Source organism: Trachemys scripta, chromosome 12 (assembly GCF_013100865.1).
Source record: "Trachemys scripta elegans isolate TJP31775 chromosome 12, CAS_Tse_1.0, whole genome shotgun sequence".
Classification (NCBI taxonomy): domain Eukaryota; kingdom Metazoa; phylum Chordata; order Testudines; family Emydidae; genus Trachemys; species Trachemys scripta.
Window position 1 is genome coordinate 40,145,685 of NC_048309.1, and position 18,350 is coordinate 40,164,034.

At 53.4% G+C, this 18,350-nt stretch overlaps 1 protein-coding gene across 1 annotated transcript in view; it reads left to right on the forward strand.

The window, feature by feature from the left end:
• LOC117885463 overlaps positions 1-12,184 on the forward strand; it is a 33,275-nt gene extending 21,091 nt beyond the window's left edge. The window contains exons 7-8 of the mRNA XM_034786766.1: positions 9,620-10,073; positions 12,062-12,184. Coding sequence (XP_034642657.1) covers positions 9,620-10,073; positions 12,062-12,184 — 577 coding nt within the window. The remainder of the gene's footprint in view (positions 1-9,619; positions 10,074-12,061) is intronic.
• The last annotated feature ends 6,166 nt before the right edge of the window (positions 12,185-18,350 follow it).

Genomic DNA, 18,350 nt, shown 5'->3' on the forward strand with positions numbered 1-18,350 from the left:
GGGGGGGGGGGGGGGGGGGGGGCGGGAAGAGGAAGAGGAGGAAAACGGGAATGATGGTGGTGGGCCGGATGGAGACACCCCGGAATCCCTGGAGCCATGCAGCCAGGAGCTCTTCTCGAGCCAGGAGGAAGGTAGCCAGTCGCAGCGGTCGGTACTTAATGGAGGACAAACAGAAGAGAAGGTTTCCAGTAAGAGGGTTTTTTTTTCGGGAAGGAATTTTTTCAGTGTGGGCTCTTTGGGAGAGGAGGGTTAGGCATGCATGCCTAGATGCGGAATTGTGCATTGATGTGGTTTATCACATCGCGGTAATCGGCCTCGGTAATCTCCTCGAATGTCTCATCCAGAACGTGTGCAATGCGCTTGCGCAGGTTTATCGGGAGAGCCACCGTGGTCCTTGTCCCAGCCAGGCTAACGTGTCCGCGCCACTGTGCCGCGAGGGGCGGGGGGACCATTGCTGCACACAGGCAAGCTGCATATGGGCCAGGGCGGAAGCTGCATTGCAGTAGAAGACCCTCCCTTGCTTCCCAGGTCACCCTCAGCAGCGAGATATCATCCAGGATGAACTCCTGTGGAAAATGTTGGGACAGTGCTCAGTGTAGGTGCCCCCTGAAGCTGTTGGCTCTACCCAAGGCACAGAAACCCAGAGGACAGTGCAGCCCTGAAACAATCAGTCCCCCTTACTCACCATGTGTCTGCTCTGTTTCGGACAGGAAGATTATGCAATTGTGTAGACCCTGTGTGTTTTCTACTCCTTAAGTGCGGGGGAAATCATTACTCTGTCTGGTATAAACAATGCTGCCTCTGTTAAATGTTGCATTTTGCCTATACAGCAGCATCAACCTTGAGACCTCAGCCGTCCCTCTTATCGCCTGCTCAGAGACTGCAAAGACTCAGGAAGAGACCGCGAAAAAGCAAAGAAGACATGCTGCAAGAAGGGATGCGGCAATCTATTAAAGAGAATGAGAAAGCACAGGACTGGAGGGAGAGAGAAAGCAGGATCCACCAGGAAAACGCAGCGCACTGGCGGCAAAGCACGGATCGGCTCATAAGCATCCTGCAGCGCCAAGCAGACGCTATCCAGGAGCTCATAGCCATGCAGAAAGAGGAGCAGTACCGCAAACGCAAACGCCACCCCCCCTACAGCCCTTGTCCCAAAACTCTTTCCGTTGTGCCCCACTGTCACCTCCAACCCACTTTCCCCAACTTCCGGGTTCTTCACGCCACCCACTGCCTCCAACACCAGTATCTTCACCACCCAGCCCTGAAGACCACGACCCTTACCCTCTGCACTCAACCCCCATCACCGTGCAGTATAGCTGTCCTGAAGTGCAGCACTCACTGCACAGCACACCAGACAGGACATACGCGAATCTGTGATTGTACCGTTCCCCACTCTACCCCCTTGTTTCTTTTCAATAAATAATTTTTTTTCTTTTCAATAAATGGATTTTTTGGCTTTGAAAACATTCTTTATTATTGCATAAAGTAAAAGACTCCTTAGCCCAGGAAATAAACAGGCACTGCAAGTCTGCTTGTCTGCTAAGCAGACACTGATTCCTAAAGATTGGAACTACTGCACTTCACTCCCGTGCAGGGCACCAGATATCACTGCTGGTTTTCAAATTGCTCCCTCAAGGCATCCCTAATCCTTGCAGCCTCGTGCTGGGCCCCTGGAATAGCCCTGCTCTCTAGCTGTGCAAATTCAGCCTCCAGGTGTTGAACCTCGGAGGTCCATGCCTGAGTGAAGCTTTCACCCTTCCCTTCACAAATATTATGGAGGGCACAGCACGCGGCTATAACTGTGGAGATGCTGTTTTCGGCCAAGTCCAGCTTCCCATACAGAGATTGCCAGTGGCCCTTTAAACAGCCAAAGGCACACTCCACAGTCATTCGGCACCGGCTCAGCCTGTAGTTGAACCGTTCCCTGCTGCTGTCAAGGCTCCCTGTGTAGGGTTTCATGAGCCAGAACATTAATGGGTAAGCGGGATCTCCAAGGATCAGAATGGGTATTTCAACTTCCCCTACCTGATCTTCCGCTCTGGGAAAAAAATCCCGGCCTGCATCTTCCTGAACAGCCAAGTGTTCCGAAAGATACGTGCGTCATGCACCTTTCCGGGCCAGCCTGTGTTAATGTCAATGAAACGCCCACGATGATCCACAAGCGCCTGGATAACCATAGAGAAATACCCCTTCCGATTAATGTACTCAGATCCTAGGTGGGGTGGTGCCAGAATAGGAATGTGCGTCCCATCTATCGCCCCTCCACAGTTAGGGAACCCCATTTGTGCAAAGCCATCCACTATTTCCTGCACGTTACCCAGAGTCACGGTTCTTCTGAGTAGGATGCGATTAATGGCCTTGCAAACTTGCATCAACATGATTCCAACGGTCGACTTTCCCACTCCAAACTGGTTTGCGACCGACCGGTAGCTGTCTGGAGTTGCCAGCTTCCAGACTGCAATAGCCACCCGCTTCTCCACTGGCAGGGCAGCTCTCAGTGTCATGTCCTTGCACTGCAGGGTGGGGGCAAGCTCCTCACACAGTCCCATGAAAGTGGCTTTTCTTATCCGAAAATTCTGCAGCCACTGCTCGTCATCCCAGAGTTCCATGATGATGTGATCCCACCACTCGGTGCTTGTTTCCCGAACCCAAAAGCGGCATTCCACGGTGCTGAGCATGTCCGTGAATGCCACAAGCAATTTCATGTCGTACGCGTTACGCGGCTTGATAGCATCGTCGGACTCCTCACCCTCACTCTCACTGTCACTTTGGATCTTAAGGAATAGTTCGACAGCCAAACGTGATGTGCTGGCGAGACTCGTCAGCATACGCCTCAGCAGTTCGGACTCATTACCCGCAGACAGATCGCGCTGCACAGAAACCATTGAAAGATGGGGCCAAAGGTGGATGGAAACAAAGGGATTTCTGGGATGCGAAGCGATGCATCATGGGGCATTGGGACAGGACCCAGAATCCCCCGCACCCACGCCCCCTTCCCACAACCCATGGCGCCAGAATGGGAAGAGGTGCTCTGTGGGATAGCTGCTCATAATGCACCGCTCCCAATAGCACTGCAATTGCCACAAATGTGGCCACGACAGTGCACTTAGCAGCTGTCAGTGTGGACAGACTGCAGCGCTTTCCCTACTCAGCTGCACGAAGTCAGGTTTAACTCACAGCACTGGACATCTGCAAGTGTAGCCAAGGCCTCAGGGTCTGGCTACACTCGCAGCTGTACAGCGCTGTGAGTTAAACCCGCCTTCGGAGAGTGCAATAGGGAAAGCGCTGCAGTCTGTCCACACTGACAGCTGACAGGACACTAGCATGGCCACATTTGCAGCGTTTGCAGGTGCATTGGGAGCCGTGCATTATGGGCAGCTATCCCAGCGTTCATGTGGCTGCAACGTGCTTTTCAAAAGGGGGGGTGGAGTGTGACAGGGAGTGTGGGGTGAGAGAGAGGGCTTTTTGGGGTGCTGAGCACGCTGTCAGCACGCTGCCTTGCAAGTTCCGACCCTCCTGCCCCCCCCACTTCTCATTCACTCACTCAAAGCAAACAGCAAAATGTTTGCTTTTTCTCTCTGGTAGGGAGCTTTGAAAGGCACTTCCGCATTCCTGGAGCTGATCACAACATGAGACGAGGGGCCACTTGATAAGGGGATTATCACAGCGCAGCAAGTTAACTCCTTGTTCACACTGACACCCTGGAGTTGTAGCCACTCCGCTGCATCTCTTATTCCTCTCGGGGAGGTGGAATACCAGCAGCACTGCAGCCAGGGAGATGCAGCGCTGTACGTGCCTTGCCAGTGTGGACAGGGAGTGAGGTACAGCGCTGTACGTGCCTTGCCAGTGTGGACGGGGAGTGAGGTACAGCGCTGTACGTGCCTTGCCAGTGTGGACGGGGAGTGAGGTACAGCGCTGTAACTCGCAAGTGTAGCCAAGGCCTAAGAGTGTTCTGAGCACTCATTGGCCCTTGTAAAATGAGGATATGCAAACTGTGTAATTAACGGAATGAAATTAATGAAATAAAAAGGTTCATGGATATTAAAAAAAATCCATTTGGGTGCAGCAAAGTCAGAACCGAACCTGGGCAAATCATTGATTTTTTTGGTTCAGTGCTTCTTTGAAAAATAATAAAAAAAAAGGTTAATTTTGCATTGAGTGGAAATGACAGTTTTTCTCACCAAAAATGAAAACATTTGTTTTGGGTTGAATACAACGATTTTTTTGACCTGAAACATTTCAGTTCATTTGTGGGTGTTTTTTACCTTTTTAAAATAGTTAAATCTACCTAACACCATTCTGACACAAAAAGTCAAAACATTTTGTTTAAAAAATGCCAACCCCCCCCCCTCGTTATTTTGGCTGAAACTATTTGCTGAATTTGACCCATATTCATGAACAAATTTGATTGACTCAAAACTGTGTATTTTGGAGAATAAACTAGTCACAAAACCGAAAGCCCAACCCTCACCCCGCTCTAGGCAGGTGTGAAGTGCCTTAGCACAAAGGAGCTGGAGAAGCTTGCCAAGAGCCAAAGAGTTTCAGAAGCACGCTGGGGATTTAGGAGTGCAAATCCCATCGACTCGGCATAGAAACTGTGCTTCTAAATCCAAAAAGCATTTTTTAAAATCCCACCCTCTTCCTGGTTCTAGTCAGGGCTTCTCTGCCCAGAAAAATAAGGCCCTCTACTCCCCAAGGAGTTTTCAGTCCAGGAAGACTGAGTAAGAAATCCAGAATGAGAATGCCGTTATTTATCATGTCTATTATGGTCCTACCTAGAGATCGGTGCCTGATGGTGCTGGGCACTGAACATACCCAGTGAGTAACTGAGATCCGGGTCCCATTGTGTTGGGAGCTGCACAGACAGTCAGAGACAGCCCCTGTCCTGAAGAGCTTATAGTCTAAGTAGACAAGGCAGGAAAAGGGAGGTGGAATTGGCTAACAACACAAACCAAAGTGGGCAGAGTTTTGGTGCACACCTGTTATTAGATCTGTGCTTAGTACATTCCACCAAAGAGCTAAGCAGCACGAAAACCAGTCTCTGAAACTCAGCTCACTCTGGGCTGGAGTTCATTTCCTGCTTAGCGCGGACTAGTCCCCTGATCCTGCAGCTCTCGGAGACACACCCACAGCCCCGCGGGTCCGTGCAGTTACCAGCCGACCCCCTGGGACCTCTCCCCAGAATCAGAAAGATGAAACACTGGCTCAGCTTCGCATCCATTCTATTCGCTTTCAAAGGTAATTTAATTGCTAAAGACGTTGGCGGTTATTTTACATGAGTCTTAATGTCTGTTTTTTCCATCCAGGAGTCCAGTCAAACTATGAATTTGTGGCATCCGGTGGAGAAATTAAAATGCTCGGGGACTCTCTCCGGATCTCCTGCAAAACCTCCGGATTCCACTTTGGTGGCATCTGGTTGTCCTGGGTCAGACACGCACCTGGGAAGGGACTGCAGTGGGTTGCCACAATTAGCAAAGACGGGGATGCAATATATTACTCTGAGTCTGTGAAAGGGCGATTCACCATCTCCAGAGACAATGACTGGAACGTGTTGTATTTGCATATGACTGAGCTGAGATGCGAAGACGCTGCTGAGTATTACTGCACGTGGGACACGGTGTGCAGAAGGCAGTGGGAGCTCAGACAAGAACCGTGACTTGTGGTTGGGGGAGCAGGTTTCTGCTGAGGAAGCCAAAGGCCTGAATGCTAGAAAACCCTGATAGAAACAGGCGGAGTCTATCCACTCTGTGTTAACCATAGTACAGGGTTACCTGCTTCCATCCACTTTCTTTCTCTGGAACTGAATACCAAGAAACTTTTCCTTTTCCCTGGGCACCAGCTCTTTCCTGTCCCCTTGAAGTGCCCCCATTTCCCCCTACCCCACAACCCCAAGGAACACCAGAATCCAAGCATCTCACCAGGGTTTGTTAGGACTCCCACCAAAGGGGCTTATCTGTGCTTTATGATGGGGCAAAAGGAGATCTTGCAAGGTGTGTGTGTGGGTGGGGGTGTCTCCATTTTCCAACATGGGCTGGGTGTGTGATCAAAGAGAATATAAATTGTTTTATGTTTTTCTTGAACAGGGCACAAGGATTGGGTGTTTCTGACATGCTGGCTGTGCCCTGTGCATTCATGCATCCGTCTATCTATCTAGGTTGCATGCAGTGTTACTGGAGCCCTGTCTGTCCCCAGATATTAGGGAGACAAGGTGGGTGAGGCAACATCTTTTATTGGACCAACTTCTGTTGGTGAGCAAGACAAGTTTTTGAGCTAACAGACCTGAGGACGAGCTCGGTGTAGCTTGAAAGTTTGTCTTTCTCACCAACAGAAATTGGTCTATTAAAAGATATGACCTCACCTACCTTGTTTATCTATCTATCTGGTGGTATTCGAATATAAATAATATATACTAGTACTTGTGTTTTGTGCTGTTAATAAAAACCATATAGGACCAGACTGCAATATCCTTAATCAGGTTGAATAGTTCCATTGTAGGAATGTGGCTACTTTGGGGATAAAGTATTACCAACTGTAAAAAGATCACCGTGTTACCCATAGGAAGAGACAGTCCTTGTCCCAAGCAGCTTCCATCTTGAACAGACCAAAAATAAAAAGAAAAGAAACGAAAAAGGGAATGGGAGCAGGATTCAGCGTAGTCAGCCCATGGGAAAATGAGCCCAGCTGTTGTTAATTCCATGAATATTATTATTTTTTCCCCTCAGTCAAGCCACACAAGTCATGGAATATAAAATGCAGGGGATTCTGGGCTGGAGTTCATCTCACTTTTATAAAACAAAACATGTGCAAAATACAGAACTGAATTTCTTGTTTAAAGGCCTTGATTTGCCTGACTCTACAGCTCTGGGAGAGAAAATCAAGACCAGGAGTAGTCACTCGGTGGCTGCAAGCCAAATGCGGACTGCCAGATCCTTTTGAATGGACTTGAAATCTTTTTATTTACTTATTAATTATTATTATTTTCTCTGGAGTCTGGACCTTGACTGGATCTTGACCAAGAAATCTGGACCCTGACAAAAAATAATTGATTACCCTGATCTAGACAACCTGCATCCCCTGTGTGTGCAATGAACAGCAAATTCCCAAGAGAACTCTCCTCAGAATCAGAGAGATGATATTATGGGTCAGTATTGCAGACATGGGAGATGCCCAAGTATTGTTATAGAAGTCTCCATGTCTCTTTTTTTCTATCCAGGTATCCAGTCAAAATTAGAATTTGTGGCATCTGGTGGAGAAGTTAAAATGCTCGGGGACTCTCTCCGGATCTCCTGCAAAACCTCCGGATTCACTTTTGATGATTATTGGATGGCCTGGTACAGAATCATGCCTGGAAAGGGACTGGAATGGGTATCAACCATTAGCTATTGGGCCGGAAATACAAAAAATTATGCTTCTTCAGTGCAAGGTCGATTCACCATCTCCAGAGACAATTCCAGGAGCCTGTTGTACTTGCATATGACTGAGCTGAGACGCGAAGACGCTGCTGAGTATTACTGCATGTGGGACACAGTGTGCAGAAGGCAGTCAGAGCTCAGACAAGAACCTGAACTTGTGGATGTTAGGGGAGCAGATTTCTGCTGGGGAAGCCGTGGTCTGAACACCACAAAATCATTGTAGAAAAAATCCCTAGAAATTCCAGTTTTCTTGAAGGAAAAGAAAGAAAAAAAAAAGAAACTGGGTCAATCTATGTAAGAAAAAATGTCATTTGCATGTACATCTATTCAGAGTTTGATGTGCAACACATAGGCACATGTAAATGTGAATGCTTATACACTGCATTTTACCGAAGAAACCAGCTTAAGAACTAGAAAACTGGGTCTTTTTAGATTCTAAAATCATAACTCACATTGTTCTATCTTGCTTTCTACATTAGGATGCAAATTGGCTGGTAATTTAGGGCTCATTTTAGCCATGATACCTTATTCATTATGGGCCAGATTCCCAATGTACTTCGATGCCTAAAGATGCAGATGGGAGTCAGGTGATTAAATACCTTTGAGGATCCAGGCCCTAGTGAAATTTTTAAAGAGTCGAAGCAGGTTAGGCAGCTCAGTGCCATTGAGATCAATGCAATTTAGCATCTAGCCTATTTACACACCTTTGACCATCTCATTAAATGCCTGTCTGCATCTTCAGGCAACTGACTACCTTTCAGATCTGGCCACATGGCAGGATTGTCAAAGGAGCCTAATGAGTTTGGTGCCTGTCGCATTGCGGGACTCACTGCTGTGGCGCCTCCTGCTGGTCATCTCTGGAAATTAGATCTTTGACCCAGGAGTGCCCTCTTCAGGCCAGTGCCCGGCTTATCGCTTGGCCCCCGTGTCCCTCCCTGGACTCCAGTGCCCTGTTATCTGGGGTGCTGCCCTCTGCCCGTACACCCCTCAGTCTCAGGGTCTCCCCTCCCCAAGGAACCCCCACCCCCTATCCCCACATTACCTCAGTATCAGGTTACTGCCAGTCATCATCTAGCCACATGCCCTGGGGCAGACTGCAGTATCAGCCATTCATCACAGACAAGGGGTTTTGGACCTGCTGCCTTGGCCTAGCCCTGGGGCTGCCCTCTGCAACCCCCAGTACCAGATGACAGAACAAGGAGCAATGGTCTCAAGTTGCATTGGGGGAGGTCTAGGTTGGATATTAGGAAACACTATTTCCCTAGGAGGGTGGTGAAACACTGGAATGGGTTACCTAGGGAGGTGGTGGAATCTCCATCCTTGGAGGTTTTTAAGGCCCGGCTTGACAAAGCCCTGGCTGGGATGATTTAGTTGGGATTGGTCCTGCTTTGAGCAGAGGGTTGGACTAGATACCTCCTGAGGTCCCTTCCAACCCTGAGATTCTATGATTCTATGATTCTACTCATTGGCCTTCTACTTGGCTGCAACCTGGGGCTTTCCAGGCTGGAGCTCCCCAGCTCCTCTGCCTTTCCCCAGCCCTGCTCCACTCAGGTTCTCTGCTCAGATCCCTGCAGCCAGATCCATCTCCCTCTACAACTAGAGAGAGACTGCTGAGCTCCTGGCTCTGAGCCTCTTATATAGGGCCAGCTGAAGCCTGATTGGGGCATGGCCCAGCTGCGACTGCTTCCCCAATCAGCCTGTTAGCTGCTTTCCCATCCACAGCTCTCTCCCAGGGCTGTTCTAAGCGCCTTAGGGCAGGAGCGGGTGACAACTCCGCTACAGGGAGTGCTCAGTGTCCTCTGCTCCCGCTCGGGCCCAAGGAGTACCTCCCCCAGTGTGCCCAGACGAGCAGGAGAGCCCCGCCTCTGCTGCATGCACTGTGGCGGGGCCCATAGAGGAGGGTGTGGTGGGGGTATCACCAGGCGTGGGAGAGGGCCCACCCCAGGGGGAATCCGCCCCCCCTTGTGCTGCCCCACCGTCACCTCCTCGAGTCCCTGAGTCATCATCCCTGCCCCCCGACCCGACCCCTGTTGACCAGCCTGCAGACGATGCCATGGAGGGCTGGACCCTAGCACAGGGAAAGCGGGGCAAGTGGAAGGCTAGAGCTCCACTCCTGCCATCCGGTGTGGACGCCCCCCGGAAAACCAGGAAGGGGGGCACCGCTGCCGAGCCTTCCGCCTTGCCCCCGGGTGTGTTCCATCCACCAGTGCCGGCTGGGGAAGATGTGGCACACCGGAGGGTACCAACATCCATCCTCTGCAGTCCCTCTTCGCGGAGGCCCCTGATGAAGCCCCTCCTCCCCCCTTGCCACCTACACCCCCTGCAATGCCCGAGGCAAGCGTCTCCTCGGGTGCTAGTGGGGAGGATCCTGGGGTGGTGGGAGGTGAGCTCCCTTCCATCTATGAGGAGATAGAGGCCCTGGGTCTGACCCCGGTCATCCAGAGGGAGGACGAGACTCTGCCAGCGGGCCTCGATCTGGCCGACCTCACCCCAGCCCCCCTTTCTCCATGGTCCATCCCCCTAACTGCTGCTTCTGCTCCCGCCTCCAAGGGTCTCCTGGACTCTTCGACCTGCCCGGCAGCGGGTGATACCCCGCTGACGGCCGCCAAGCCTGTTGAGGCGACAGCCGATGCCTCGCGGCCGGGACCCGAGTTACCAGGGGTATCCCTCGTTGGCGTAGGGCAACCAAATTCATTCCCAGGTGGGGGCCCCGCTGAGGATCGTCCACCTCCTGATGCCATGGCTGTTACATCTGCCGTTGAGCCTGTGCCCGGCATCACTGGGGACCCCCTCCCTAACCCACAGACCCCTGAGCCCAATCGAGAGGAGCTACCTTCCAGCAGTCCAGCTCCTGGGGCCCAGGATCCCACCTCTGTCCCTCTTCCTGACCCTACTCCTGCCCCCAGCCCTGCCCCTACTCCTGACCCCGTCCCATTGCCGCTCCTGGGGACGTCTCCTTCTCTTTCTCGGTGGGTGACCCCCGAGGTGTGGCCTTTGTGTTTCCCAGTCCCAACCCACAAGGGGCTGCTATCTTCCCTCCGCCACCCCCCATTGAGCTGGGGTCTGAGCGGGCCGCGTGGCGCCGGCCCATTGGGCGCCACGTCGAGGGTCCGCCCCTTGCCTGCCCATCTCGGTGGACCATGGGACTGTGCCAGGAGCCCCAGCAGAGGATGACCAGAAGCCTGTGACCCCACCCCCGCATACGCTGCGAGAGGAGCTGCAGGAGTTTTTAGAAGATGTCCGTGGCTCCCGCAATAAGGTGCTGCTCACTCTCCAGCGATGGGGGGATTTCCATCAGATCCTCCGGGCCGCGAGGGCTCTCATGGGGGAGGGTAAAAGGACCGGGAAGCAGGGCGCCGCGGCTTACCAGTGGGTCCGCAGCTTCCGTGACTCCTTGTTCACCTTCGGGGAGGGTCACGGTTTGCTGCGCGGCCCAATGGGGCCTTGCTGGCGAGGATCCCCCCCCATCCCTCCTCATGTCACCTATCACCTTTGTAACATTGAACACCTGGGGCTGTAGGGTGGGTCTCCGCAGGTGCCAGGTGCTCTCCTTCCTTCAGGAGGGGAGGTACTTTGAGGTTTTCCTGCAGGAGACCCACACGGATCCGGCTGTCGAAGACAGCTGGCGGCTGGAGTGGGGGACAGGGTCTATTTTAGCCATCTCACAGTTCGTACGGCTGGAGTGGCGACCCTGTTCTCCTTCAAGGTGCTGGGGGTTGCTGAGGCTGTGCCGGGCCGCCTGCTGCACCTTCGGATCCTCATGGCAGGGCTTGTGGTCAACCTTGTCAACGTCTATGCCCCGACATCGGGCCCAGAGCGGCTGCCTTTTTATCAGCAGGCGTCCGCCTTCCTCAGCTCCTTGGATCCTCGTGAGTGCCTGGTCCTGGGCGGGGACTTTAACACCACCCTTGAGGAGCGGGACCGCTCGAGGACCGAGCAGTGCCCGGCCGCCGCGGACGTCCTCTGGGAGATTGTGGAACATCACTCCCTGGTGGACGTCTGGCGCGACCACCACCCGGACGATGTCTCCACATTCACCTATGTCCAGATGAAAGCCCATCGGTCATGCCACACCTGGTTGGACCGCATCTACTTGTCACGCTTCCACCTTTCATGGGCCCACTCCTCCAACATCCGGCCGGCCCCTTTTTCAGATCACCATCTGGTCACCGTGATGGCCTCTCTCTGTGCAGAGGCTCCTTTATGGTGCAGGTAGTCCGGCGTGGAGTGTACTGGTGCACGCCTTCCTGCACCGCTTCCGAGGGCTCCGATACGACCAGCAGCTCTTTTATCTCAATCCGAGAGGTCTTCCGCGAGACCTCTCCAGGCTGCTGGTCTTCTACCAGGACCTCCTCCGGACCTGGAAACTGTTCTCAGTGACCAGGTCCGTGGCGGCCACCGGGGGGCCAGATCTCCTCGCGGAGCCCCTGCTACACAACCCCCAGCTCCATGTGTGTATGGCGGAGTCCCCCACGGTGCGCCAGAGATTGGTCCTGGCAGAAGTCACCAGAGTCGGAGACCTCCTGGACTACGACCGGGGAGACTGGCTGGATCCCCTGATGCTCGCTAGGTGCATGGGGCTCTCCAGGCCTTGTACTCCCTGGCGCGTACTTCAGGAGGTGAGGACTGCTTTGCCACCCGCTGCTCAGGTCTACCTCAACCAGGTCCTGCACGAGGGCGAGCCCCGTCCACCCTCCATCCCAGCCCTCTGGACCTTTACATCGGACCCCTGCCCCGTGGACCTAACTGGCTCCCCTGGTCCTTCTCCGTGAGCCGGCTGCACGATCTGCAGCTGGTCTGCTTCCAGACCGTGCCAAGGAAACACCTATACATGCTTGTGCTCCACACCCTTCACTTCCTCACCCTCGCATCTCGCCCCAACACAAAGTGGTGGGACCTCCTGCCACCTCTAGAGGGTGAGAAGCCCCGGTGGGCCAGCCTATACTCCATCCTGGTCCCGAAGCCCGCCGGGGATATCAGCTGCCGGCTCTTTTATGGGGCCATGAGCACGGGTGTGTACTTGGCGCGGTTTACCCCTGTCCTGGACACCTGTCCTTTCTGCGGTGTGAGGGAGTCCCTGGTGCATGTTTACTTGGAGTGCGCCAGGTTGCAGCCCCTATACCGGCTCCTCACAAATATACTATTACATTTCTGGCTGCACTTTCCCCCTCACATCCTTCTCTGCGCACTCCCTATCCGTGGCCCCACAAAGTCACGGGACCTCCTGGTCAACTTCCTCTTGGCCCTGGCTAAACAGGCCATCTATAAAACCAGAGTGAGGAGGTTGGCCGATGGAGTCTCCTGTGACTGTGGGGCCTATTTCAGGTCCTCCGTTCGGTCACGTATCCGGGCAGAGTTCCTCTGGGCGGCGTCCACTGGCTCCTTTGACACCTTTGAGGAGCAGTGGGCGCTGTCCGGGGTTCTCTGCTCGGTGTCCCCGTCAGGTTCCCTTCCTTTGACTGCACTCCTGTCCCTGTTTTTACATTAGTTGTCCCCCGTAATCATTTGGTTTCCAGGTCACGTAGATCCTCCCCTTAGGCTGGGGTTGGGGGGTCCTTCAGCGGTAGGCGGGCAGAAACCCGCCCACTTCCCGGAACCCAGTAGGTACAGGGAGTGCTTAGTATCCTCGGACTGCCCTGCTGGCTGGAGCTCTTCCTCCCTCCCATCCTGGGCTGGAGTTCCCTCCTTGGACTGCTGCTGCCAGTGCTGAGCGAGGGGCCTTGCTGGCCAGCCCCCTCTCCCCCCCACTCTGGAGGAAGAAGCCAGGACCCCACCACCACCTCTACCACCTGTGAGGGGTCCTTCCTGCCTGGCCACCAGACTTGCTGGAGTTGCTGCTGCTGTCCTTGCCACCCGGGAGCTGCTGGCACCTAGAGGAGGGGGAAGACAACAAGGACCTTCTGCTGTTGGGGAAGCACACAGGGATTCTGCAGACCACTGTGAAGGGGGCCATCAAGGACTGAGTAACTTTCAAACTGTGCTCTAGTGGTGGGGGTCTAGACTGTGTTTGTGGGGACACAGGGGGTGTGGCATGGAGCCATCTGTGTCCCCCCAATGCCCACACCCACTGCTGCCCCCTCCACCATCCCCACTGGCTACTTACCATCTGCCTCAGCTCCTGCCTCTGGGACTCGGCTGCTCTCCTGGCCTGCCGCGCCCTATTGCCATCATTTGGGCCTGCAGCGGCAGCAGCCCAAACATTGACTTTTGTGCAAGCGCTCGTGGGCGCACCTACCCCCCCGGACTGACCCCTCCCCTCTGCAACAGGCCCCCCAGCTTTGCCCCTTGCTGCCTGTTGCCCCTCCCCAGCTTCAGTTTGGTTGCCTGCCCCGTCCGTCTCCCTCTGCAGCTTTGTTTGTTTGTCCCACCCCAGCCCTACAGTTAGCCCCTTGGTTCCTCTGCCCCTCTCCCAGCCTGGTTGCTCCCCTTCCTTTGCAGCCCCCTTTGCCCTGATTGGCCCCTCCATTTGAGTGCCCATGCCCCCTCCCATGTGCTTGTGCCCCCCCCGTTTTGGTTGATCACTGCACCCCCTGATGTTGTTGTAACCTTCCCTCCCCTAGTGCAGCTAGAGGAGCCGGACTTCCATCTTACGTCAGTGACTGACCCCCCCTCCAAGTCCTTGCTAGCCCCCTTATCTGCCCCCCCATTTCGGCACCCTCCTCCCCTGCCTGCAGCCTAGCGGTGAGGAGTGGTCGACCTGCTTCCCCTTTTCCCTCCTCTCTCTGGTGTTTTTTCCCTCCCTCCCTGCTCATTATGGAGGGAAACATGGCAGGCGAGACCCCTCGAGCAGACCCCGCCGCCCCTCTCCCATCTGCCCCCCATCACCCTCCCAGCCTCTACCTCAACCGCCACTGCCGAACCACTTGCTACTGCCCCCTCTAGGGCACCGGCAGCGGCACACGATGGAGTGACCTCCGCTGCTGCCATGTCCCTCGCCCCCTCCGATTCTGGGGGAGCTCCCCAGCTGGCAGAAAAGGCCAGAGCAAAAAGAAGGGTAAGGGCCCTGCCAAAAAGACTAGGCCCTCCATGGCAGGGGCTGCCACCACTGCCACATCCCCACCACCGGCCCCGGGGTCCCTCCCCACTGTTCCCTCTACCAGCACCGTGGGGCCTCCCCTACAGCCCCCAGAGTGTATGCTCAGGTGGCGGTGGCCCCCCCGCCAACTACTACGTCATCTCTCCCGACCACCGCCCCTACTACCATCTATAGTGGCCGGGGCCCCTTCCCAACCTTGACCAGGAAGCATGGCGTCCGTTGCCTCCTGGTGCCTGCCTCGCCCCACGTGAAGCCCTATGTGCGGGCGTTGGCGAGGGTGGTGGGGACCACGGCCATCGTGGCGGCCTCCAAAATGTATGGCAAGGTCATCTTCTTCCTTGCCTTGGAGGCCGCCACCCAGGAGGTGGTGGAGAAGGGCCTGGCGGTGGGGGGCGTGTTCATCCCCCTAGAGCTGCTGGAGGACCTGGGTGTCTGTGTAGTCCTGACCTCTGTTCCTCCTTTCCTCCCCAATGCTGCCCTGCTGCCTGCCCTCTCTACCCTGGGGAAACCAATCTCCATCATCAGCCCTCTCTGGGGCTGGGCTGCAAAGACCCTGCCCTCCGTCACGCGCTCTTGTTCCGCTGGCAGGTGCAGTTTCAACTGCCGCTGGCGGCGCGTGGTGGAGAGGCGCTTGTGGGGTCTTTCCTGGTCCCCTACCAGGGGCCATTACCGGGTGTACTACTCTACGGGGGAGGCCTGGTGCTACCTCTGCCGGGCGATGGGGCACGTCCGGAGGGACTGCCCCTTGGCCCGGCATGGAAGAGCACCTGGGACCCCTGAGCCCCGGCAGGGCACTGGCCCCGCCATCGCTGGCACTCCTGACTGCCTGGCACCCGGAGCCGTCCCTCCTCTTTCTCAGGCCACCACTGCTCCTGCTCGGGCCCAGGGGGTACCACGCCCAGTGTGCCCAGATGAGCAGGAGAGCCCCGCCTCTGCTGCATGCACTGTGGCGGGGCCCGTAGAGGAGGGTGTGGTGGGAGTATCGCCAGGCGTGGGAGAGGGCCCACCCCAGGGGGAATCCGCCCCCCCTCGTACTGCCCCACTGTCACCTCCCCGAGTCCCCGAGTCATCATCCCTGCCCCCCGACCCGACCCCTGTTAACCAGCCTGCAGACGATGCCATGGAGGGCTGGACCCTAGCACAGGGAAAGCGGGGCAAGTGGAAGGCTCGAGTTCCGCTCCTGCCATCCGGTGCGGAGGCCCCCCGGAAAACCAGGAAGGGGGGCACCGCTGCCGAGCCTTCCGCCTTGCCCCCGGGTGTGTTCCATCCACCAGTGCCAGCTGGGGAAGACGTGGCAGCACCGAAGAGAAGTGCCGCCCCTCTCTGGGAGTCCCTTCCCACGGAGGTCTCCGATGGCGCCCGTCCTGCCCCCTTAACATCTGACGCCCCTGCGAGCCCCAAAGTGAGCATCGCCCCTGGAACTGGCAGGGAGGACCCCGGGGTGGTGGGAGGTGATTTCCTCTCCATCTATGAGGAGATCAAGGCCCTGGGTCTGACCGTGGTCACCCAGAGGGAGGATGACCCTCTACCAGGAGGCCTCGACCTGAGCGACCTCACCTCAGCTGCCCCTTCCCCGTGCTCCCTCCCCATAACCACTGCTTCTGCTCCCATCCCTGAGGGTCCCCTGAACTCTTCGACCTGCCCAGGTTTCCAGGTCCTGTAGATTCTCCCCTTATGCTGTGGGGGGAGGGGGCTTCAGCAATGGGCGGGCTTTTGCCCACTCACTTCCCGGAACCCAATAGGTACAGTGCCCAACTTGTACCTTTGAAAATGCCATCCAAAATGAGATGAATTGAAAAGTACGGCACAATATGAGCAAAGGGCTGGGTAGGGGGTGGAAGAAAAAAACCAGAAGCTTAAACATTTCAGATTGTGAAGATAGAAGATATCTACAGATTCGTTTATCGCTCTGGACCTCCATTGTGAATGTCGTAAAATCAAATATTTTACCACAAACATCAAGATGGGTATTTTCAAAGGAACCTAAGTGAGTTAGGCACCTTAATCCCATTGAAATCCAATGGGAGTTGGGTGCCATACTCACTTGTGTTGCTTAGAAAATTTATCTATGGTATTTATATGGGTCACAATACCATTGTATCTGTTTTTAACATTTATCCTCACAGTGCTTCTGTCAGTAACTCGGTGAAGCTCAGAAACTTGTACTTTCTGCTAACAGAAGCTGGTCCAATAAAAGATTACCTCACCTACCTTGTCCTCTCATACCCTGGGACCAACACCACTACAACAACACTGCAAGTTACCCCCAGTCGGCACATGGGGAAATGAGGCATACAGAGCATGAGGGTATATTTCTCAAAAGTACCCAAGTGGTTTAGGAGCCTAACTCCCATTTTCAAAAGTGACTTAGGCACTTGGAGGGCCCAAGTATCTTTGAAAATCAACCCTATGCTTGGCTCAGTCAGAATCTCCACCTCTCTGGTTCTCCTGAATTCTTTTCTTTCAATAAGAGTTTGTTGGCATTTGTTGTTTGCAAGTTTCATCTCATCAATGTATTTTGGTTTCCCAGCTAAGAGCAAATATTTGTTCAGAGTCAGAGAAAAGAGCCTCTGAGTGGATTAGTGTGAAGAGGCTTCAGAAAAGCCTTTGAATTTACAGTTTGTTTAATCTGGTTCCAGACTATGTGTATCAAAAGAGACAGCACAGCGTGGGAACAGTGCTTCCAGAACTTCACACGACAGATCATAGAACTGGTCTAGAGAACATTACACAGACCACATGCTGTCAGGATTCTCTACCCATGAGCAGTTGATACCATTTCCTCTTTCTCACACTGGGAACTAAAAAGACAGATTCCTTTCCTGGTGTAAACTCTGCTATGGCAGTGAACAGCAGATGAGGAACTAGCCCCAAGTACTTAAAATCCTCAGGAAAAGGATACGAGAGTCTCAAAGCCATTTTCTTTTTAAAAATCTCAGTATTAGAAGTATCTTGGAAGACTCTCCCAGGTAAGACAAATTGCTCAGCTGTAATTCGATCTGATACTTTTAAACTAAATAATGTGTAATTGATGGGCCAGCTCCTCAACTGGTGTAAATCATCAGAGCTCCATTGACCTCACCACAGCTGTGCTGATTTATAGCTACCGAAGTTCGGGGATATCATTTTCAAATGACCTAGAAGTCTAAGTCCCATTTTCAAAAAGGTATTTAGGCACTTTAAGATGCAGATAGGTGCCTAGTGGGATTTTCAAAAGCACTTAAGCAATTTAGGCAGCTAACTGCCGTTGAAATGAATGAGAGTTAAGTGCCTAACTCACTTAGGTGTTTTGAAAATGTGACCCTGTGAGTGCTAAGTCATTTTTGAAAATGATACTTAGGGTTAAATAATTTTGAATTTTTTACCCTTGATCTGATATCTTCTAAATGAATATACTGAGGCAGAAAGCCTGGCTTTTTATTGTTAATTTGAAAAATTCAAACAGAAGGAATGACTCAACTAATTTTTTAAGAAAATCTCCCCTCAGATATTTCATTTTGGAATGGGTAAAAGCATTAATACAAGACATGGAAGGGAAGAACAGTAACTTTTCCTAGGAGAGTGGTGAATGTGTATGTGAAAGGACTGGACTAGTTACTGAACAAGATTAATGTTATCTCTCTCTCCTTTGCTTGGTCTGACAATTCAATAGCTTAATACACGTAATAAGGAGATGTAAAGATATTTGGATAGATTTTTAGGAGCATACTTTATTTTGTTCAATAAAATTGATCCTTCCTGCTGCAGCAAACTGAATTAAATTGCAATGAACAGAGTTTTGAGAAGTCACCTCCCTTCATACCCTGCCACAGCCATAGAGAGAGATGACAGCTTTGTAAAGATGTGTATCACTGTGGACTTTGGGGAACACTGTGATAGAAACTCCACGGTGACCTGTACAA